The 24,858-nt window shown below is 42.0% G+C and overlaps 1 protein-coding gene across 1 annotated transcript; it reads right to left on the reverse strand.

The window, feature by feature from the left end:
- Positions 1 to 4,477: 4,477 nt before the first annotated feature.
- Positions 4,478 to 23,548, reverse strand: LOC124789717 (allatotropins-like). The gene is made up of 2 exons (XM_047257167.1): positions 23,328 to 23,548; positions 4,478 to 5,701 (listed from the first exon to the last, which is right to left on the reverse strand). The coding sequence occupies exons 1-2, from the start codon at positions 23,546 to 23,548 to the stop codon at positions 5,569 to 5,571; spliced, it is 354 nt and encodes a 117-aa protein (XP_047113123.1). The 3' UTR covers positions 4,478 to 5,568.
- Between the last annotated feature and the right edge of the window lie 1,310 nt (positions 23,549 to 24,858).

A 24,858-nucleotide genomic window follows, 5' to 3' on the forward strand; every position in this document is an offset into this window, starting at 1 on the left:
GGGTATGATGGGACGAGAAGTGACATTTGTGACTCGTCAGCCAACAACTTATACAGAAACAAGAGAAAAAATCGAGCAGGCGTGGTATGCGAGGGCAGTATTCGCCATCTGTACGATCGACTATTTGCCAGAGTCAGAGCCAGCATTTCTGCCGTGGATGTTACACCAAGCACTAATATGGGTATTTCAGCATGGGACAATACCTGGTACCACAGGATCACTTGTGCTATTAATCTGTAAATGTAATCATTTCATGTACTCGATATGCACTATGTATCAATTAATCTTGAATGAGTTGGGAACTTCTAAAAGAGTATACTAGTTCGATTTCAGGTACTGTGTGTTACTGCTTTACTTGTTGCTAGCCGGTTCCAGTTTTGGTGTTGAAAAAATATTTACCATCAAATATGACTAACTAAAGGAGTAGATGCGGGTACAGACAGTCACCAGATATTGCTCTTGGAAGAGGGACAAGGGCTATAGAAAGGCGAGGGTAGCACTAATCAGAACAATGGGCAAAATGTTACTACATTACCTAGTCCTCTTCCTTGACCATCTCCTCTCAGAAGCACTAATACAGCGCTTCTCTCTCCACTCTCTTTTCGTAGTCATCCGTGCCAGGAATTAGCATTTCACGGCAGTGAATTCTCGCCCCGCTTGGCAGTTGGCGCCAGTGCTGGTCATGTGGTCCTCTAGCGGCAGAGGATGTGCGAACCTGGTAGTGTGGTGAATGCAGTGCCACGGCGAGGTTAGCAGTGCTAGTATCGGGCAGCGGAGAACGAGTTGGTGCTGAGTGAAAGAGGTGGTGTCAGCTGGAAGAAAGCGCCAGAGGCCTCGGTAAGAGCTTTGGCCTGTGGCACGGTGACGAGCTTGGCATGCTGCCTGGTCTTACATCCCTGCATTTTCTAGCTCAGGGACGTGGCCAGTGCCAGAGGACACGTGTATTTGGAGGACGTGGCGGCCGCTGTCGCCGTAAGTGCGAGGACTTCAGCAGAGACGTGGAGTATGCACGTGGCCACCGACTATCTGAGTGGCAAACTGGACAGGGTGGGGTAGGCTGTTGGTGCAGCAAAACAATGGCCTTGTCGAGCTCTGGGCTTAAAGCGGCTCGCTGTCATCAAGGGACATTGTTTCCTGTTTGGGATAATGGAAAGTGCTTGGCTTTGTGGATCCAGGGTAGGCGTTACTCACAACATACAAGCCATGGTTTGCATTCGGAAATGACAGAAAAGATTGTATCATTTGTATTCAGCGAAAGCCTTTGTTGTCCAGACTAATGTGTGTGTGTGTGTGATTGTGTATGTGTGTTTGTGCTGTATTATACCATAAGCATCTGTATTTCACTGTGAACTATGCTCATCGAGTGTTTAGCCTGTTTCTTTTTTTATTTCTTTTACTGCTGGCGTTAACTGAATCATTAACGTCATTTATTGCGGCCTGTGATCAGTAACGCTAATCTGGGTCAGTATGTTTTGTCATCTACTGTATTTACTGACTTCTTGTTATTGATTGTATAGTTTGATTTGGGGTGAAAGCTTCTTCTGGGACACTTTCTGCATATTGAGTACAGGGCTAATATCTGCTTATATTTCGTCTTTCTTGTCTTTCTTTTGAAGCCTACATAATTGTTTATGGTATTCTGTATTTTAAATTGTAGTATATTTTAAATTTGCGTTTTGTGGTTTGAGTCCTGGCTGTTTTACTTACGTTTCTTGTTATAAGTACTCTCGGATTTGTTGAGTTGGCTAATAAAAATATTTAAAACTTGTTAAGGATTTGCAGTCACACAACTCCCAGCCACTTAAGTCCCAGAATTTCCAGCGCATATGTTGTGCATACAAACATTTAACAAGCAAGACTCACATACAACAAAAGCTGTGTTTGTGAAGGAAGAAATCCTTTCCTGCTAGGAGGTTAAAAATCGCTTTACAGTCATGGTAGCCTACCGTTTGCTACCGCTGTTGTTACTATAAACCGCTCGAGGAAGTATTACACACTTTCTTTACCTGAGTTATTTGTAATTCTTTTTTTTTATATTAAACCTGTTCCCCAGTATTCTTTCGATCGAAGGAAAGCGCTACATACACCCATCTATGTACTGGAGGTACAAGTAAATTTGCATTCTCAATGTAGTTCGGTTCTCTGTGTCTCCAGCTGTGAACGCAACCACTCCATCGACAGAGTTTTCTGTACGTTAACTTTCCTCCTGAACTAGAATGTAGCACACCTACGCCAATCAAAATTTCGACAGCTATTGTGAGACCCAAAGCAAACGAAGATGGGCCCTGTAATAGTTTTCCGCAGTCAGTGAAACCAGCTGTGGAGCGCTACTAAAAATTTACGGTTTGTAGACTGCTACAGAATGGTGCTCACTGCCATTGGACGTGTTTCGTTGTGTTATATCGATCCAGGGAGTGCGCAATCGACTTCACACAATCAATTTGGCCTATAGGTGTCCATCACGAGCAACAGCACAAATCTCCCACCACCATCTAGCGCCAAGAAGTTGCGCAATAGATCACCTGCAGCGAAACTTGGTTCATTGGCATCGGGTTCCTTTTACCATTGAGTGCAGGAGTTATTTGGCGTCTGGTGACCAGCATAGAAGAATGTGGATGGGGACAAGTACCAGTGGGCGTCTTACGGGGTTGGTATAGCAAATCCTCAGGTCTTAACAATATTAGCGACAAGACTATATCTCCTAGTACGAACACGGTCTCTTGATTATGTATGAAATTTTCGATATTTGTTGTTACAAAGTAACAGAACTGCTTTTCAGTCTTTCTTATGCTTCTTTTGGAACCTCGCTGCTGGAAGGATGTGTTAGTCTTGTAGCTAGAATTCTGCTGTGAGATAAGTAAAGCAGGCCAAATGATTTATATCCATATTTTGGCTGTAGTGTTGTATCAATGAAATCTTTTGGCCTTTTTAAATTAGTTGTAAGAAGTCGGTTTAATGACGCCACAAGCGCGTCAGCGTTTTTTTTTTTTAGTCATATCAGTGTTTGTAAGGCGAACCTGCAGTCCACGTTTCTAACGAAATCAGATTATATCCATTGTTATTATGCAGACTATTTCTTTGCATTGACAATTAACAATAACACGGTTTTGAGTCACCAAGCTCGATGCTTTCCAGCGATGACCTTCGGGCCTGAAGCTATCTTTCAAAGTTAATATGTGTGATAAAAATCAGTTTATGTCATAAGAAAAGATTTTATGAACATTTTTTATAATTACCTGTTATCTTTTCTTGTCGGCAATGAGATGTATCCTTTCTTCGATATCATACTACTCTCATGTACGAATTTAAAATATCATTAACAGCCAGGCGCAAGGCATTCATCACAGCGGTGGGCAGACACATTGTGGGCCAGTGGTCATCTGCAGATGTAGGACGGCTCTTGTTGCCATAGAAAGTAATTAGAGATCTGTACAGCATCCTGACATGGTTTTCAAGCCTATCACCTTATCCCAAAGTCAACATTTGGGCACTGAGTTTGTCTTTCAAGACGATAATGCGTCATTACGCACTTCATGAAGTCCTTTCTCCAGGAGGCTGGAATCGACTGAATGAAATAGCCTGTGGTATGTGCTGACATGAACCTGACGCACAATGTTTAGGACCAGTTGAAAATTGCAGAGCAGTGTCGCAGAAATACTCCAAACACAGCCGGTACTCAATGCTACCCAGTACTTTTGATTTCACGAATGTGCGTTCTCAAACAGACTGCTTTGGATTAGGAATTGGGACAGTTTTGACTCGAAAGTGAAGATATATACTTTAGTACTGTGAGTATTATTCTCTCGTTTACTCCACTTGAATATAATTCCATACACGTTCACAAATTTTCAAATGGTGCAAAACGTTCAGTGCACATTTTATGCGCCACAATGGATGGTGGTATATGCCGTGCTCCACTTCCGGCTCAGCAATCATTCATGACGATATGCTCACTTTCATGTGGGATTATGAGCAAAATTTGCTTTGAAACACTTAAATCGACTTTCCAATGGCTCTCTAAGCTAGAATTCTGTCATCTGCTAAGAAGTAATGCTACCTTCTACCTTTTAGAAGTGTAGGATATTTGGCCTGTAATATATTCAATGAATACGATTGTCACGTCGTGACAATTGAGATCAGCGTCTTGAACAACCCCTTTAAGGAATTCCCTACCCTGAAAATAGTTCCCAAATACTTACTGCTTTTGAAACGGCTTTCATTTTTGCAATAATGTATTTTTTACGAAGTAACTACTATTAACTTCATCTTTGACTCTATGTAATGCTTTCACTAGATGTCAAAAGAACTCGAGTGTTGTTGATACCAATGGAGGCCGTAAGTCTTAAAAAGCTCTGAGGTCATGGTAAGCACCAAAGCTATTTTTATTATTGCAGTATATATGCTCTACATAATACACTCACTATAATTGTTAAGTTTAAATCAGAACAATTCGTTGGACATGAAAGAAAAATGGAAGTTGGTTAACAGAATTTTTGTTTTATTTTCAACTAAACGGTCTGTACAGAACATACACGAGGTTATATTTATCTTACCTAATTTGTGTCTTACTTCCTCTCGTACTCTAAATCCAGTCGTTTGAGAGGATTATGATACATAGCAGGAAGGCTGACGCGAATCTTCCACACTACCTATTTTTTTTAGAATATCTGCCCTTAACAGGAATATATTCCAGCAATCTGTGCGAAAATAATCCCTCTACAAATTATTTACAACATACACATATTACATACTTCAGGTAATATTTTATTTGATCATTTGTTAGATGTACATATTTAAAAGAACTAGAATGTACTGGAAACTTTATCTTAGTAACAGTTCTACTACAAACAAAATCTCATTCTAATTAGAGAAGTCACATATGTAAAGAAAGGAAACGACAAGTTATTAAGGAATGTTTTCTACAGGAGGTTACTATTTCCCAAATAACTGATAAAAATATAGTCTACTGTTCAAGGTTTTCTCAGCTGTGTATGTACACATGCCATAGTTACATCAAGAAAAACGTTTCTCATCTCTCTATTATTTTCTTAAGTGAGATAGAACAAGTTGAAAGACATAGAATAGCTAGAGGTTCTTAAACATTAGGCAAGATCTTAGTATATTTGCAGTTATTCGTATTTTATCACTCGGAATAAAGTATGAGACTTGAACTATAATTATCAATGTGTAGGTAGGAAGTGTAATGTTTTCCCACACTCAACTGCCTTGCAAGACATGAACACGAGTTTCAGTCTAACACTGCGCTATAAATAATCTGCTTCAAATATTCGTATGCCGTAAAAGAGCATGCAAGGAAAGGAACAGGAGAGTGCAAATGTTTAAATTTTTTAAAAGATCCATTCAGGCAATGAAGTGCTACCACTTTCTAGAAGGCTAGGGATCTGGTCTGAATCTGCAAACAAAATGAGAGGAAAGTTCTTACGAAACATTGAAAGTTATTTTATTGGAACATAACGATACACATATGTCGACATTACAAACAAGTGACTCAGAGGTGTGGGAGTTTCTTAATATGCCTATGGCATGTGTAGGTTTCTGGTGGGGGACTCAGTAAGTGGGCCTGAGGAGTTCCTCCGCCGTCAGTTCTCCATCCTGGTTAGCGTCCACGAACTTGCTGACGATCATGCGAGCCAGTTCCGGGTTGTTCTGCATCTCGGCGGCGAACCATTCCACAGGGAAGCTGCAACAAACAGAGACTTTTTTTAGAGCAATGAACGTATGTTTGAACAAAAAATTTATGAATGATTAAATTCTATTCACAGGTGTGATACTTTTAATAAATAACTGAAACATTATACTTTTCTGAAACCGTCTCCTGTGAGATAAAGTGTTTGTTACTCGCTAAGATTAAACTGCGTTTTTTCGGAGAAAATGTATTCGAAATTGCAAATATGAACCGAATCGGCTGTATATTGGAAAGGCGACGGCGAAAATTTGTGCCGGACCGGACCTCTGTCCCCAGATTACCCCCGCTTTACGTAAACCGTCGCCTTCACCGCTTCTGCTATAAGTGCACGGCCAGACACAAGATGCCTTATGTCGTCGTCCATGTGTCACAACTTGCACTTGGACGTTCATCCATGAAGGACATATTTACTGAGAGTCGAGGGCCGGATGTTGATGAATAAATACGAGATAGCAGCGCCTGTGTTATTAAGAAGTTTATTGTGCTTACTGAGCAATGTAACAGTTGCGTAACTGGGAAAACCTTTTGCAGTATTATTCTTGCAGAATCTTGGCAGCCAATGAAATTTTTGGTTGGTTTGTTGATTTTGGGGAGGGGACGAAACAGCGAGGTTATCGGGCCTATCGGGATAGGGATGGATGGGGAAGGAAGTCGGCCGTTCCGTTCCACAGGAACCATCCAGGCATTTACCTGAAGCGATTTAGGGAAATCGTAGAAAACGTAAATCGTGATGGCCGGACTCAGGTTTGAACCATCATGGTCCGGAATGCGAGACCAGTGTGCTGACCAATGCGCCACCTCGCTCGGCAGTGAAGTTTTTGTTTGAAAGTGGAAGACTAAGTTGTATAGCAGCTTTACCTTTCATGTCAATACTATCCGTAAAAACACAAATAAATGATCAAACGACGTAAATCAATATACGAAGAGTACAGTTATGATCTGATACGACAAATAAAGTTATTGTAAGACTGTGGTAACCGATGTTAAGATTCAGCAAGAAAGGAAAACTGCTTGACATTCAGATAATCAATGTCAAATATCTAGATGCCCTAGGCTTTTACCTATGATCCTGAAACACTGAAACAAAGCGCCAGTCGATTCTTTGGGAGAGAACAACCTAACGACGGCAAAAAAAAAAAAAAAAACTGCTTAGACTGGCGACTACCAGAGGTCACAACAGGAAGGAAATGAGGCAAGACATATGAGCAATACAAAAGCGAACGATCTCCATAAAACTCTAAGACAAATGAAAACAGAAAAGCCACATGACAGGATGGAATAAACGCAGAGTTACTGAATTATAAAGGACCACTGTTACAGCTACACTTACTGGAAGTAAACAGTACCAAGGTAATGCCAGACTACTAGGCAATAACGGAAGTAACATTACCTTTTATGAAAGAACATCTTAATAACTATGAAAAGCCGATTACGTATTCCTAATAAGTGTTACAAATTATAAACACCAATAACCACTACTATATACTAAAAGAAAGACCCAACGTAACAATTTGAACTGTAGGCACAAGGAAAACGATACCCCGGAAGATCACGGAAAAGATCGCTAGATGAAGACCAGAATGGACGAGAAGCATACTTCTGAAAATGAAGACGAATAAGATGAACAAGAGGAAGGAGAAGAAGACTGTGTACACTCTTTCACCAATATTGTATATCTCCCTTTACTAATAAAATGCTGGCTCCTGCTGAAATGGAGGTGTTAGATTATGGAAAACAGAGATTCGTGGTACATTCTTGGTGGTACTGCACTCTAGGCGCGAAAATTCCTTTCCTAATTACATGGCCACTGCACGATACTGTCATAATGACTATAGTTCTGGAGTGGATGGAGGCTGAAACTCGAGCATGACTGATCAACTTAAAATGTAGAGAGTTTAATCTCGTCTGGTGTTACGTGGATGAGAACCTCCAGACAACTTCATTTTTTTTTCTGTATGTTTTGCTTGAGAGATTTGCAGAATTCTGCAGAAACAATTTGAAATGTTTAATGACTGTGTAAATTTAAATCCGTCTAAGCTAACCCTTTTATAGAACTATTTGATGAACGAGAGTACAAATTTTCCCCACGGTTTCGTCATTTGGTTTTTGATACCCTAGCACCAGCCTAGTTTGTGAATTGTGATCAGTTTGTTTGTCTAATACCCATGTGGGGCAATCAGAAGTTTTTAGTGTTAGCATAATGAAGTAGAATCTTATTTTCGTGCTTGTCGTCGAGACAAAAGTTGAAAAAACCGGACATCGCTAAGGAGAGTGTATCCATACTACTGATATTACGCGGTTAGCGATCTACTGCGGAGATGTCTGGACAGTTTGAAAGACCTTCTAGATGTGCCATTTTAGATGTTAACAAAACTCTCAGGTTTCAAAGTAAGATGTGTACCATCATCGTGACATTATAAATTCATATTTAGTGGGAAATTTAGTTTTATTGTTTTCAGTCACTAGTCTGCTGAATGGTTTGATGCGGCAAGCTACGAACTCCTCCCCGTGTCAACCTCTTCATCCCAGAGTAGCCCTTGAAACCTACGTCTTCAATTAGTTGCTGGATGTATTCCAATCTCTGTCTTCCTCTACAGTTTCTGCACTCTACAGCTCCCTTTAGTACCGTGAAAGTCATTCCCTGATGTCTTAATAGGTGTCCTATCATCCTGTTACTTCTCCTTGTCAGTATTTTGCACATATTCCTTTTCTTTCCGATTATGGGCGGACCATCCTCATTGCTCAACTTATCAGTCCACCTAATTTTCAAAATTCGTCTATAGCACCACATCTCAAATGCTTCGATTCTCTTCTGTTCCGGTTCAAATGACTCTGAGCACTGTGGGACTTAACATCTAAGGTAATCAGTCGCCTACAACTTAGAACTAATTAAACCTAACTAACCTAAGGATATCACACACATCCATGCCCGAGGCAGGATTCGAACCTGCGACCGTAGCAGTCTCGCGGTTCCGGACTGAAGCGCCTAGAACAGCACGGCCACCGCGGCCGGCTCTGTTCCGGTTTTCCCGCAGTCCATGTTTCTCTACCATACAATGCTGTTCTCCAAACGTACATTCTCAGAAATTTCTTCTTCAAATTAAGGCCTATGTTTCATGGTAGTAGGCTTCTCTTGACCAGGAATGCCGTTTTTTTCCAGTGCTTGTCTGTTTTGATGTCCTCCTTGATCCATCCATCACTGGTTCAAATGGTTCAAATGGCTCTGAGCACTATGGGACTCAACATCTTAGGTCATAAGTCCCCTAGAACTTAGAACTACTTAAACCTAACTAACCTAAGGACATCACACACACCCATGCCCGAGGCAGGATTCGAACCTGCGACCGTAGCAGTCCCGCTGTTCCGGACGGCAGCGCCAGAACCGCACGGCCTCCATCACTGGTATTTTGCTGCCTAGGTAGCAGAATTCCTTAACTTCTTGTACTTCGTGACTATCAATCCTGAAGTTGCTAGTTCTCATTTCATTTCTGTTACTTCTCATTACTCTCGTCTTTCTTCGATTTATTCTAAATCCATGTTCTGTGCTCATCAGACAGTGCATTCGGTTCAGCGGATCATGTAATTATTCTTCGCTTTCACTCAGGATAGCAATGTCATCGGCGAAATGTATCATTCATATCCCTTCACCTTTAATTTTAATTCCAATCCTGACAGTTTCTTTTATCAGTTTCTTTTATTTCCACCATTGCCTCTTCGATGTGGACATTGAACAGTAGGGGCGAAAGATTATATTACTGTCTTGCACCCGTTTCAATTCGAGCTCTACGTTCTTGATCGTCCACTCTTATTATTCCTTCTTGGCTTTTGTACATATTGCCCGTCTCTCCCTATAGATTACCTCAGAAATTCGAACACCTTGCACCGTTTAACATTGTCGAACTCTTTTTCGAGGTCGACAATTCCTACGAACGTCTCTGGATTTTTCTCTATTTTTGCTTCAGTTAATAACCGCAACATCAGAACTACCCCTCTGGTGCTCTTACTTTTCCCTAAAGCCAGAATCATCGTCATCTAATACATACTCCATTTTTCATTCTTCTATATATTATTCATGTCACCGACTTGGATGCACGACCTATTAAGCTGATTGTGAGATAATACTCGCACTTCTCGGCTCTTGCAGTCTTCAGAATTGTGGGGATGATATTTTTTCCAAAATTCAGATGTTATGTTACCAGACTCGTACTTTCTACCCACCAGCTTGAATAGTCTCTTTGATGCCACGTCCCCCAATGATTTTAGAAATTCAGATAGAATGATTCTATCGCTTCAGCTATATTTGATCTTAAGTCCTCTAAATCTCTATTAAATTCTGTTTCTAATACTGTATCCCTATATTTTCTAAATCGACTCCTGTTTTTTCTTCTATCACATCAGGCAAACCCTTTCGCCTATCCTCTGCGTTTAACATTGAAATACCCGTTGCACTCTTAATGTTACCATTCTTGCTGTAAATTTCACCGAAGGTTGCTTTGACTTACCTTTACGCTGACTCTGTCCTTCTCACAATCATTTCTTTTTCGATTTCTTCACATTTTTCATGGGGCTATTTCGTCTTAGCGTCCCTGCATTTCCTATTTATTTCATTCTTCGGCGACTTGTGTATTCCTCAATTTCCTTGAACATTTTTGTACTTTCTTCTTTCATCGATCAACTGAAGAATTTCTTCTGTTACCTTCTTTGTACCAATGTTTTTCTTTCCAACTTCTGTGATTGCCCTTTTTAGAGATGTCCATTCCTCTTCAACTATACTGCCAACTGACCTCTACAGCCTTAGAGAACTTCAAGCTTGTCTCGTCGTTCATTACTACTTCCGTATCACACTTCATTGAGTATTGATTCTTCCCGACTGTGTTTCTCATAAGAATAACCCTATCACTGAATTGTTCACAGTAACACACTCTCTTACCTACCTTCCTATTCGTAACGATTCCTACTCCTGTTACACCATTTTCCTTTGCTGTTGATATTACCCTGCACTCATCTGAGCAGAAATCCTTGTCTTCTTTCCATTTCACTTCATTGACTCCTCCTATATCTAGAGTGAGCCTTTGCATTTCCCTTTTCAGATTTTCTAGTTTCCCTACCACGTTTAGGCTTCTGACATTACTCGCCCCAACTCTTAGAACGTTAGCCTTTCGTTGGTTATACATGCTTTCTCTTATGGCCACCACCCCTTGGCAGTCCTCTCCCGAAGATCCGAATGGGGGAGTTTTCCGAAATCTTTTTCCAATGGAGAGATCATGATGAAACTTTTTCAGTTACAGGCCACATGTCCTGTGCATAGACGTTATATGTCTTTAATGCAGTGGTGTCCATTGCCTTGTGCAGCCTCATGTCACTGATTACTGCTGATTATTTCGCCTTTTGGGGCCAGTTTCTCACCCCAAAGACAAGAGAATGCCCTGAACATCTGCCCAATTCTCCGCCCTCTTTGGCAAGGCAGTTGGAAGAATGAGGGCGACCTCTTATGCCGGAAGTCTTCAGCCGCCAAGGCTGTTTATTAATCAAAATTTAAACGGTAGCGGGTTTCGAACCCGGGTCGAAGACGTTTTTGTTGTTAATGAAAGACGCTAACCCTGTTTATCCAAATGAACCCCACCTCATTGCTTGCTTAAAGGCTTCAGCACACGGACTGCTTCTTAGTAACTGCTAACTACTCATTTATTGCGTAATACTCAACGTAGTTTGTGGGACAAATAGAGAGTTGCAATGAGGGAAATTGTGTTGCTAAGTGCTAGCCGGTTCATTACCTTGAAGGATAAAAGTTGCATCACGCCACTGATAACGTTACTATCTGCATCTCAAACTAACACCAGTCTTGTTTACCGGTGTGTCGCGTCACTAGTTAAGAAATAATAGCCAGCATAAACCTGATACTATATTTCGCAAGTGTGCCACTGTGTTAATGAAGCACTTACGCCGTTTTAAAAACGCATCACTTAGTGTAGCCACTGACGCACAAATGGGGAGGGACGTTTCTGCCTTTCCTCATCGCTTCAGTGCGTCACCGAATTCGGCAAGTCAGTGCACACAGATCTAGTAGCAAGGTGTGCTGCACATTCCTGCGCTGCCCTGCGACATTTTAGTTCACGCCATTAAACTAGACGTATGTGTGTCGCCTCTCAGTCTCTTAATCATTTATTATCTTAGAGAATGAGAGCAGACAGTTAAATCTGGGAGACGATGAAGGACAATCTGTATATTGAGCAAGCAGTAAAGGAAACAAAAGAAAAATTCGGAGTAGGTATTAAAATTCATGGAGAAGAAATAAAAACTTTGCGGTTAGCCGATGACATTGTAATTCTGTCAGAGACAGCAAAGGACTTGGAAGAGCACTTGAACGGAATGGATAGTGTCTTGAAAGAAGGGTATAAGATGAACATCAACAAAAGCAAAACGAAGATAATGGAATGTAGTCGAATTAAGTCAGGTGATGCTGAGGGAATTAGATTAGGAAATGAGACACTTAAAGTAGTAAAGGAGTTTTGCTCTTTGGGCAGCAAAATAACTGATGATGGTCGAAGTAGAGAGGATATAATATGTAGACTGGAAATGGCAAGAGAAGCGTTTCTGAAGAAGAAAAATTTGTTAACATCGAGTATAGATTTAAGTGTCAGGAAGTCGTTTCTGAAAGTATTTGCTTGGAGTGTAGCCATGTGTGGAAGTGAAACATGGGCGATTAATAGTTTGGAAAAGAAGAGAATAGAAGCTTTCGAAATGTGATGCTACAGAAGAATGCTGAAGATTAAATTGGTAGATCACATAACTAATGAGGAGGTATTGAATAGAATTGGGGAGAAGAGGAGTTTGTGGCACAACTTGACCAGAAGAAGGGATCGGTTGGTAGGACATGTTCTGAGGCATCAAGGGGTCACCAATTTAATACTGGAGGGCAGCGTGGAGGGTAAAAATCGTAGAGGGAGACCAAGAGATGAATGCACTATGCAGATTCAGAAGGATGTAAGTTGCAGTAGGTACTGAGAGGTGAAGAAGTTTGCACAGGGCAGAGTAGCATGGAGAGCTGCATCAAACCAGTCTCAAGACTGAAGACCACAACAACAACAATAAGATGCAGGGATTAACGCATGAAATTACGTGCTGTTGGGCTAATGCATCTGTTCACATGTCATTTACTTAGAGTCTGAGCATGACTGCTCTGTTACGATAGCAACTGACAAGTGAATAAATAACTGAAAAGTATGACTGGGCTATATTTAGCAAACATAGATGGCGGTTGAATTATTTCATTGGTCGAACTCATTCATAATAATTATCACGGGCACGTGTGAGAAGAGAATAGTGTTTACTTCGAGTTGCCCAGCGTCTCAGCTGTCGTATGTGGGGGAAGTTTGGTGTTTAACGCCCCATCAGAAGCGAGATCAGAAGGGACAGACCGTAAGTTCGAATACTAATGTGATTAAGCCAACTGGACGTTTCTTTGTCAGTAAATCGTTGAAAGTATACTGCCACGTCATCAGTTAATATGCTAAACTACTAAAGTAAGCGAACTTTCAGACGTGCTGCAGCCTCGTTCCATGGGGCGTGTACTGATGTACGCTGATTAATGTAATACATGAAGAAGACTGTTGCACCATGGCTGCGGTGGCTGTTATTTTTGGGTTTTAGAGTTTTAATATTTTTCTAAGGTTACGAGACAGTAGCCCCTGAATAATTTTAATGCTATCGTCTCCGGCCATGGGAGCCTACGTATTTGTATTGCACGTGTATTAGTCGTTGGATCACTCCGAAATTCGCCGTAATCAGATTAGGGAGACCCCAGAAATACTAAATTCTGATGATCGTGCGGGAATTTAGAATTGGTTCTTCCCATATCTGTGTTAATATTATTGCACGTACCTATTTAACAAGCCGGTATATTACAAAACGGTTAATATGGTCACACACTCATAAGTGAAGGTTGCCTATCTAAAGGCTTCCAGGCGGCAAAGTATATATAACTTTTTATTATTTCGTATAAATATTGACCTAATTTAAAAGTTTAAAATTGTTATCGTCATTTACTTATTAGACAATATAAGCTTACGCTGAAAGCTTAACGCTATACGTCAAATATGAAAGCTAGAAAATGTATCTTGAGACAATTCATGGCGCGCCAATTCCCCACACTATATTCAATCAGTATTTGCTAATAAGAGCACTGAGCGACTAACAACAAACATAATACATAATATAAAATCTTCCCGATACTTCTCCTCGCTTACAGCCCCCACTCACTACATTTCCGCTGCTCGTGCAGTAAAACTTCAACACGACGCGTGAAGTTTTAGTTTATCACTTATTTAAACTAACTCTACTCAAAACAAATTTTTCACACAGTATCTACATATACCGCTGAATGTTGACGACACATACTGTAGGTGGATAAAAATGTGGAAACCCTTGAGCGAAATGCATACCTGAACATGATGCAGACGTCAGCCAATCCTTCAGGCTACGCTGTTGTATTTGACCACAAGCGACACATGTGCAGTGTTTCAAAGCGTTACAAGAATCCTTCACGGCCAGAACGGTGTTTTTTCGTACTGAGTGCATCATGTCAGAGCTCAACGCCACGGGCGAACTGTTGGTGCTCTTGTGGCGAATGATTACGTCACCTGGTAACCGAAGTGTTTCGTGCTTCAAGAGGCATCGTTTTGAAGATTTTTACCGCATATATCGAAAACCCAAAGGCATCAGCTGCGAAGTCACAACACATTCTAAAGTGTGTTTTCAATTGTCATGACAGACGGTCATCCAAGAGGTTTGTGACAGGAAATAAATGAACGACTGCTGCCAAAATCACCTCGGAACTAAATATCACACCCGCGAACGCTGTCAGCACGAAAACAGCACGACTCTTGTTTCACACTCTTCTGGCCGAATATTCGTCCAAGAGTGAAACATGTCGGGGGTTCGTTGATGACTTGAGCAACTATATCGTGGTATTCCAAGGGCCTTGTTGTTGCTCTGAAACATCGTTTGACTGCCAAGAATAATGACGATTTTAATTGATCAGATCTTCCCTGGTACAACGTATGTTTCCCGATGGTGATGTTGTGTTCCAAGACGACAGGGAATCTATCCACACGTCCAGGACTGTTTTCGGGAGCACGTGGGTAAATTGTCTCATCTCCACTAGACATCACAATCAAAAGATCTCAGTGTTACAGAGACTTTCTGGCCCACTCTTACTTTGGAGAGAAGGGTACGTGATTGTCTGTCATCTCCATCATCGGCTTCCTGAACTTGTCGCTATTTTTCAGAAAGAATCCCATGAAAACTATAGAGACTGTGTATTTATACACTGAAGTGAGAAAAGTAATGGGATAGCGATATGCACATCTAAAGATGGCTATAGTATCACGTACACAGGGTATAAAACGACAGTCCGTTAGCTGAGCTGTCATTTCTACTCAGTTGATTCATGTCAAAAGGTTTCCGACATGCGCCGGTAATTAACAGACTCTGAATTCGGAATGGAAGTTAGAGATAGATGCGTGTCACATTCCATTCCGCACATCGTTAGGGAGTAGAATATTCCGAGGTCAAGAGTGTGCCGAGAACACCAAATTTTAGGTATTACCTCTCATAATGGACAACGCACTGGGCGACGGTCTTTACTTAACGAGCCAAAGCAGTGGCGTGTGCATAGAGTTGTCAGTGCCAACGCACGAGGAACGCTGCGCTCAGTTATCAATGCGGTACGCACGACGAACGTTAGGACAGTGCGGCGAAATTCGGCGTTAATGGGTTATGACCCAGGCGATCGACGCTATTGTCCTTGCTAACAGCACGATGTCGCCTGCAGCCTCTTGAGCTAGTGACCATATCGGTTAGAACCTATACAACTGGAAAACCGTGCCCTGGTCAGATGAGTCCCGATTTTAGTTGGTAAAAACTGAAGATAGGTTTGGAGCGTTGCGCAGACCCCACGAAGCCATGGACACAGGTTGTTAACAAGGCACTGTGCAAGCTGGCGGTGGCTCCATAATGGTGTGCCCTGGGTCCTCTGGTCAAACTGAATCATAACTGACTGGAAATGCTTATCTTGGCTATTTGGACACCATGTGGAACCATTCATGAACTTCATGTTAACAAGACAACGATGTAATGTTTATGGGAGACAGTGCGCCATATCACCGCACCACAATTGCTCGCGATTGGTTTGGAGAACATTCTGAACATTTCGAGGGAATGGTTTGGACACCCAGATCTCTCGACAAGAATCCCACCGAACATTTATAGGACTTATCGAGAGGTCAGTTCTTGCACAAAATCTTGGACAGACAACACTTTCGCAACTAGAGAGGCAGCATGGCTCAAAATTTCTGCAGGAGTCTTCCAACAACTTGTTGAGTCTATGTCCCGTCGAGTTGATGCACTACGCCGTGAAAAAGGGGGTACCACATGGCTTCTATTACCTCATTGTACACTGCAAGATGACTGGAAGCTGTTTTGAATGCCATATCTTATTAAGTATTTTAATGTGTTGTGTTTTTGGTGTTGTCATATAATTGTCCACCTCCTGTAGTTGAGAAGATATGATGCTATAAACGTTGAGAGGAGTGAAAAACTAACCATCCTTATAACGTATCGCAAATTACACTTACTATACTCATCCAGTTTCGATTGTGAAAGCACTCAGCGGTCTCCAAGAAACTTTTAATGTATTATCGAAGTTTGATTCTATGAAGAATTAGGGGTATTGACAAGGTATGTGGCAAGCAGAACAAGTTCTGCCACAGATCACATCTGTCAACTCTTGTTGGTTCCCGTACAGCACGGCCGGTAGGTCGGTTCAAAGGTCGAAGGAAGGCAAGGCACGCAACTTCCAATAGGACTCTGTCCAATAAAGCACAATAGTGATCAAAAGAAACTTCACAGACAGTAGTGTGAAGCATGTGTAAGTACCACTAGATCAGGGAATACTATGTGCTGTAACGATCCGCGATCACACTCCTATCGTGCAAGTAAACAGCTGTTGACTACAAGTCACTCAGTATTCCTTTCGCTCATTTAATGGAAAACTATTATCTTGAAGTCTACTCAGCATCTCATTAACGGCTATGGGCCTGACTCAGCTTTTTCTAGAGGGACAACGAGGTCAATATAAAGGATTCAGTAGAATGGAAAGTGGCGTCAAAGTCCTGATGCAAACCGAAAACGTGTGTTTCTTTGCGTGTAGTGTGAACAGTGACCGAAGATGACTCGTTTTCAAATATTTATAAAAAGAACTCAACGTGTTAATTCAGATCTACATGGGATAATATCTCTGTATGCAATAATTATTAAAGTTTTTAAAATTGTTTCCTTTGTCTGTTAAGACGGCTCGTCTGATATAATTTTGTAAACGACCTGTGGATCAATAAACCAGCAACCAAAAACTAATTTGATCGTATTATTTTTTGGCACCCAAAACACAGAAGGATATTCGTGGTATATTCTAATAAAACATTACTTAATTTATTAAGGCTGGTGTTGTTGTGTTCTCCAGTCTAAAGACTGGTTTCGTAAAGCTTCCCATGATAACATATACTGTGTAAGGCGTAAGTGCCCTCTGACTACACTCTTAACGAACAAATCACAGCGGAAGAAAGGAACGTAGCAGTCTGGTTCCAATCATGCGCCTCAATTTCCTCTGCCCTCTTGTGCCACATCCTTCATCTAAACGTTCTCATTCCATTTTGTTTAAATTCAGATCGCTATCGTGGTTTATAGTTTTTGCCTTCTACTGCTCCTCACCGTACAACAAAAATTACCCTCGGAGTTCTCCACACCTGTCTTCTCATCCTGTCCGTTCATCTGGTTAGTGCTTTCCGTAGACTCCTTTACTCGACGGTTTTGTACATAAGCTTCTGAACTCTTACCAGTCCTTATAATGTTAGGCATTTTTTTGTGAAAAATCTTTGCCGTATTACAATACGTAATGAATTGTAGGGAAGTTTCTCTCTTTTAGGTCTAGCGTACTGGCTAGAAGTATTAGCTCACATTCAGTAAACCGATTCCCATGTCAGTCGAAACTGCAGGTCGTTTCAACTGATTTGAAAGCGATAATCAGTGCTAGAGATAACTATGGCAGAAGAGGCAAGCTCAAGATCCAGAACGTTCCTCACCTGGTTATTTAATTAGATACATGTGAATGCAGAGATAAAATACAACGGTGAGATTCCACACTCAGATAACAGACTTTGGTATCTTAAATTTATTTTGTTTTCCCTAACATAAGGCCTGCGGCTAAAGAACTGTACATTTCACGTTGCCGGTTTACTGTCTTTGAGACGTACTTTGGATGGACAAAAAGTTGACAGGTCCCCTTCGCTCCACATTCTTCCCAGATGACTGTGTCTGACGCCCTCTTGTTCTGTTGCATTTACACATTCACTAAATTTTTATTGTTTTCCTTTATTGTTATTATATGAAATTATCGACGCCTTCTCAGAATTCTTGCAGAAAACAAGATATAAAAGAAACCCACCGAGAACTTCAATAAGTCTTTACCACAATGAACTCCATCTCTTCAAACTGCAGGAAGTGGTACTGGAAATACACTCATGATCCTGCAGATACTGTATATTATCCGTCTTTCCCTATAGCTTAAAACCATTTTCCTCATAATTCCGAACACTTTGAATGATTTTAGAGTGACGAACACATTTTGTAAGTCGACAAATCCTATAAGCGTATCTTGATTTAAGTGTTACTTGCATTATCTTGTGCAATGTTAGAACAGCCTCTCTGATGCCTTTAAATCTCCTAAAGGCAAACCAATCATTATGTAACACATCCCCAGTTTTCTTTTCCATTCTTGTGTGTGTTATTCTTTTCAGTGACTTTGAGCTCATTGTGCGGTAGATCACGCGCACATATCGATCCTTACAATCTTCGGTATTGTGTGTGTGATATTTTTCTGGAAGTCTGATGGTATTCACCCAGACTCATAAATTCTAGAAAACAATTTGGATAGTGGTTTGGTTACCACTTCCCACAATGATTTTAGAAATTCAGAAATGTTACCTATGCTTCGCGCCATATTTCATCTCAAATCTTCTAAAGCTTTGTTAAATTCTAATTCTACACGTATAAGGGCTTCCAGAATGCCTCAGACTTATTCTGTCGCACTTTCAGACAGTTCGTCGCCCTCGTAAAGGCCTTGATCTTTCTCCTTCAACTCTCCTTCCGCTTTCCCTCCGATGTTTCTGGAAATCTTGACGCCTTTGCTTTTAATTCACTTAGCTAACATTTTACTCGTAACTGGCGAACATAAGTTAAAATCGAGAAATGAAATCAGTACCTCAGTTGTAATAGGAACCACGCCACCACAGATTTATTGTTTGATAATAAAATGCCACAGTCGCTGTCATTTTTTGGATTAAAACACTGTTTTAGTTTGCAATAGAAAAATACTTTGTACAGAGAGATAACGGCCAGTGCAGCAGAATGTTTACAACGAAAAATCAGACATCATTAGGTTTCGCTATTATCTCCTATACTCTTTTCACTGTTCGTTAATCCTATTGTAAAAACCTAGTATATACTGATGACCTCCATCGAACTTGAATAGAAATTTAGAGGATGTCTGTAGTGACTCGTGCACACTTTCAGAATGGGAACGGAAACTATGGTTAAAGCTCAAACTATCTAAAACCAAAGGAGACCTCGTTGGTCATTCTAGGCTAACTAGACGAAAGTTTATAATAGCGATGTTCTCCTGCGAGATATCGCTCAGGAAAGCTCACGTCGGCTGGAAGCGGTCATGACCGCATGTGTTCGACATACCTGTGACGTCCAACTCAGTAATAATTTTCCACTACCTAAGACACAGCTACTCTGGCTACGTGCAGACAAGCGCAAAGATCCCCATACTCTCTGTCTGCCCTACTGTCTTATCAATGTGCAGTGTCTGTCATATCTCTCTTCGACCTTAACGCTCTTTTCTGAACAGCATGGCTAAAAAACACCTGTTGCCATGAGAGCAAAATACTGTGCGTCCCTTTGCTGTATAGTTAGCCTAGAATGACCAATGAGGTCCTCACGGGTTTTAGATGGTTCGAACTTTAACCCTAAATTTCGTGCCCATTCTGACAGCGTACACAAATAAGTACTGTCGTCCTCTATATCTGTTTCCCAGTTTGATGGTTTTTCACTCAGCCGCTTTCTCGAATTCCTTTTCACTAAGAGGATTCCGACTTTGGAATAATCTCCCTCATTATATTAGAGACCTGAGCAAAATCTCCAACTTCAAAAGAGAGTTAATGATATCTTTACTGAAGCAAGAATAATGTGTACATTTGACCCTTACGTACTCGATACACAGCTACATCCTTGTTACCAACCACCACTTTCTCGCTTACGAGTGCTATTTGAGGCAGTCTACCTATATTTACCTCTTTCAGAACTCGCTTTATCAGAATATATTACTTTCATACACCTGTCATTACTTTTATATCTACCTGGGTCACTGTTGATGGCATTAGGGGCAGCGGTGTCAGCAGCAGCAGTAGTAGAAGTACTGCTAACATCAACTTCGTTAGTTCTTAGTACGTTTTAAACACATTGTCTATATATGCATTCGAATAACTTTTGGTTCTATTAATGCTATCTTATTGCTATTTGCCATGTAAAATATTTTTATTTCTTGGATAACTAAACTTGGCAACAGAACCGTAATCGTCTAACATTCGAACACGTAAGTTTGAAATTTGGCTCAAAGGTGCCCGAAACCTTCCCCTGTAACGGTGCAAAAGCGTGGCGCCCTGCAGCTTTATCCAGGCTCCACGACACACCAAATAACAAAATGTCGACACATGCAGAAAGATGGCCAGAGCTCAAGTGTTCGTGTGATGTATAAGGTGGTCTAATGATGTCACATTCGCACCAAATATTTCCATAATTGTGTCCAACGGCACCGTAGATGGGTCATACGATTGTATGGTCGTTAGAGACACTCCTATCCACATTCCACACGTTCTTCAGACGCCTCTGCGATGAACGTCAGAACCGCGACGCCCAGAGCTCAAATCACGCGGTTGGTTTTCTTATGAGTGGCTAAGGAAAACATTGGAGACACACTACTGCTCAGAGTCGAGACGAAAAATGCAGTGGCAAGGATTCCTTTAAGATCCCTCAGTTCGACAGAACCATAAGTGGCACCTATTCACTTTTACTGAGTATTTTACAAACATGAATTTCCAGAGAAAATACTCCTAGGTACATGCAGGCAGGCAACTGGCCACAGGGGTGTGTCAAGCCACTGCGTACCTGCAGCTACCTTGGGCTACTTCGCAGGTGTAAGGTCACAATTTAAAAATATTCAATAAAAGTGAACTGGTGCCATCGAGGATTTGGCCGAACGGGGGAGGTCTTAGAGGAATCCTTTGCCTTTTTATTCACGCATGTGTCATAGCGCACCCTTACATGATGACTCCACAAAAGGATATAAAACAAGAGAACCGAGAAAATGTAAGGATTCGTAGCTGCTTCAGATCACTTTAAAATTTCGTCGAATGATTTCAAGTGGTTTATGCTCATCAGAATAAGAATTACAGTCGATCTGCAGTCCAGGGGGGTGAGATTACGTTCAAGAGGCTGCAGCGCCATGATGTCCATCAAGAAGGGATGAATCGCCCATGACATGTCAGCAGTGTCACAAGCAGGCACGAACGGCGTGATTTTGTTCATCACACTGCGAACTGTCGTTTCGGACTGGGAAATGCGTTGAAATCAATGTTGCAAGTAAAGTGTTGGTTTCATTGAAGCCCTTTATGCACTACTGGCCATCAAAATTGCTACACCAAGAAGAAATGCAGATAATAAATGGGTATTCATTGGACCGATATATTATACTAGAACTGACATGTGATTGCATTTTCACGAAATTTGGGTGCATAGATCCAGAGAAATCAGTACCCAGGACAACCTTTATACGCCCTGTACAGTTACAGCTGCCCATGCAGCTTCAACACGATACAACAGTTCATCAAGAGTAGTGACTGGCGTATTGTGACGAGAAAGTTGCTCGGCCAACATTGACCAGACGTTTGCAGTTGGTGAGAGATCTGGAGAATGTGCTGGCCAGGGCAGCACTGGAACATTTTCTGTATCCAGAAACGCCCGTACAGGACCTGCAATATGCGGTCGTGCATTATCCTGCTGAAATGTAGGGTTTCGCAGGGATCGAATGAAGGGTAGAGCCACGGGTCGTAACACATCTGAAATGTAACGTCCACTGTTCGAAGTGCCGTCAATGTGAACAAGAGGTGACCGAAACGTGTAACCAATGGCACCCCATACCATCACGCCGGTCGATACGCTAGTATGGTGATGACGAATACACGCTTCTAATGTGCGTTTACCGCGATGTCGCCAAACACGAACGCAACCATCATTATGCTGTAAACAGAACCTGGATTCATCCGAAAAAATGACGTTTTGCCATTCGTACACCCAGCTTCGTCGTTGAGTACACCGTCGCAGGCGCTCCTGTCTGTGATGCAGTGTCAAGGGTAACCGCAGCCATGGTCTCCGAGCTGATACTCCACGCTGCTGCAAACGTCGTCGAACTGTTCGTGCAGACAGTTGTCTTGCAAACGTCCCCATCTGTTGACTCAGGAATCGAGACGTGGCTGCACATCCGTTACAGCCATGCGGATAAGATGCCTGTCATCTCGACTGCTAGTGATACGAGGCTGTTGGGATCCAGCACGGGGTTCCGTATTACTCTCCTGAACCCACCGATTCCTTATTATGCTAACAGTGATTGGATCTCGACCAACGCGAGCAGCAATGTCGCGATACGATAAACCGTAATCGCTATAGGCTACAATCCCATCTTGATCAAAGTTGGTAGCGTGATGGTACGCATTTCTCCTTACAAGAGGCATCACAACAACGTTGCACCAGGCAGCGCCGGTCAACTGCTGTTTGTGTATGAGAAATCGGTTGGAAACTTTCCTCGTGTCAGCACGTTGTAGGTGTCGGCACCGGCGCATACCTTGTGTGAATGCTCTGGAAAGCTAATCATTTGCATACCACAGCATCTTCTTCCTGTCTGCTGAATTTGGCGTCTGTAGCACATCATCATCTTGGTGTTTAAGCAATTTTAATGGCTACTAGTGTATCAGACGCTGAGGTTTTTACGTTTTGTTTCTCAACGGCGGTGGGTCTGAAATGTATTCCTCCACCAGTCACAAGAAAACATCGTGATTTCAAAGCTGGGGTCGCAATTCTGAACTCCATCGCAGAGACGTCAAATGAAGAAGCCAAATATTAGTATACTGAGCTGTGACATTCTTTCCGTTGTGTGACACGTCCATAGTGGCGACATCTTACTGTCTGAAGCATCGTCGAGCCCGGGGGTGAGCCACAGGCCGCCACGATTTTGCACCATTACAGAGGAAGTTTGTAGAGACTTTTTCGACAATTTTCAAACTTCTGCGTCGGAAAGGGAGACATTTATGAGGTTTCGAAATGTATGTGAAAAAGTACTGTGTATGTTAAATCCTCGTCCGATGTAAGAGATAGCTTGAAGGCCGCAATGTCATCAGGTTGAATAAATAAACAAACAGTAAACGGACCCTTCGAGTTGAGGGAGGCGTACCTGTCCGGGAGGGTGGTGTCGCGGTCGGCGAGCGCGGCCTCCAGCTGGTTGCCGTCTCGCTTGCCGAAGCCCCGCGCGGTGGAGAGTGCCACGTTCTTGAAGCCCCGTATCGTGCGGGGGCGGGAGCCGCGGCCGTAGTGAGCCGCGGGGGCGGCGGCGGCGGCGGCGCAGAGGGCGGCGAGGGCGACCAGCAGGCACAGGGCGGCGGCGGCGCAGCGCATCTCTGCAACACCCAAACACACACCTCACTCTCCAAATCACCTCGCACTGGCGTCGCACTGCAGCGCAACGGAACTTCTGCATTACGACGGTGATGCTAAAACTACAGAACGTTGGCAGTGGAATTCTGCATACACCCTGCTGCCATGTCATGTTGTTGATTTAGTCTTCCATGCATGGCTATACTCTAGGCACATACCTCCGGAAAAGACTTCCTGACACTTAAATCGATATTCCATGATAACAAATTTCGGTTCTTCAGAAACACTTTTCCTGCCATTTCATATTATTGTACATTTTATATTATTTCTCCTTTGCCCTTCATCAGTCATTTTGCTGTGCTAACCTATTTCCCTCAGAATCACCTAATTTAATTCGACTACTTTCCTTTATCCTTGTTTTGCTTTTGTTGATGTTCATTTATAACCTCCTTCGAAGACGCTGTCCGTTCCGTTCAAATGCTCTTCCAAGTCCCTTGCTGTCTCTGACAGAATTGCTGCTATCATATCATCGACAGACCTGCAAGTTTTTATTTTTTCTCCCTAAACTTAATTCCTACTGCAGATTGTTATATGGTTTCCTTTACTCTACAGATAACAACGGTGGTAAGCTACAAGCCTGCCTCACTCCCTTCTCAACCTTTAGTTCCCATTCATGTCCCTCGACTCTAACTATTGACTGGTTTCCGTACAAGTTGTAATTTAGTTCTCTTAACCGTTGACGCCAGTACGACGCTATCAACGAGCAGGAACGTTTACAGTTTATTTGAACGATATTGAAATGTCTGACAAAATTAACACTGCAGCTAAGTCTTAGATTCGAAGTGTAATACGGTTTCTGAATGGTAATGAGTCCATTGTAGAAATACGATGAACAGAGGGTCAGTTTTTCCTTTCTTAGACAAGAATGGCAAAGAGATTTTGAACTACAGTTTCACTGGTAACTAAACCTGCTTTCTTCATAAAATCACAGAAGCAGAACACCAACTAATTGAATGACATCCATTTAAGAACCCCAACAGTAACGAAAAAAATCATATCTTAGCACCAAGAAGGCTACAGTCACAATACATCATGTGTGAAAGGAAATCCTGATCATCGACTTTAAGCCTACAGCAGAGGCAGCATAGGTAGTGACCCACTAACTGCGTCGATTGTTGTCTAGTGGCAGTTTGCTTCTTCACAATAACCAACACTTGTTCTTACTTTGTTGTGTTCTACAAGTCTTGGCCTCAACTGATTACCAATATTTTCCCAGCCTGAAGGACTTATTGGGTGGATAACACTATCGACGACATCCTGGAAGTGGACGT

Source organism: Schistocerca piceifrons, chromosome 3 (assembly GCF_021461385.2).
Source record: "Schistocerca piceifrons isolate TAMUIC-IGC-003096 chromosome 3, iqSchPice1.1, whole genome shotgun sequence".
Taxonomy (NCBI): domain Eukaryota; kingdom Metazoa; phylum Arthropoda; class Insecta; order Orthoptera; family Acrididae; genus Schistocerca; species Schistocerca piceifrons.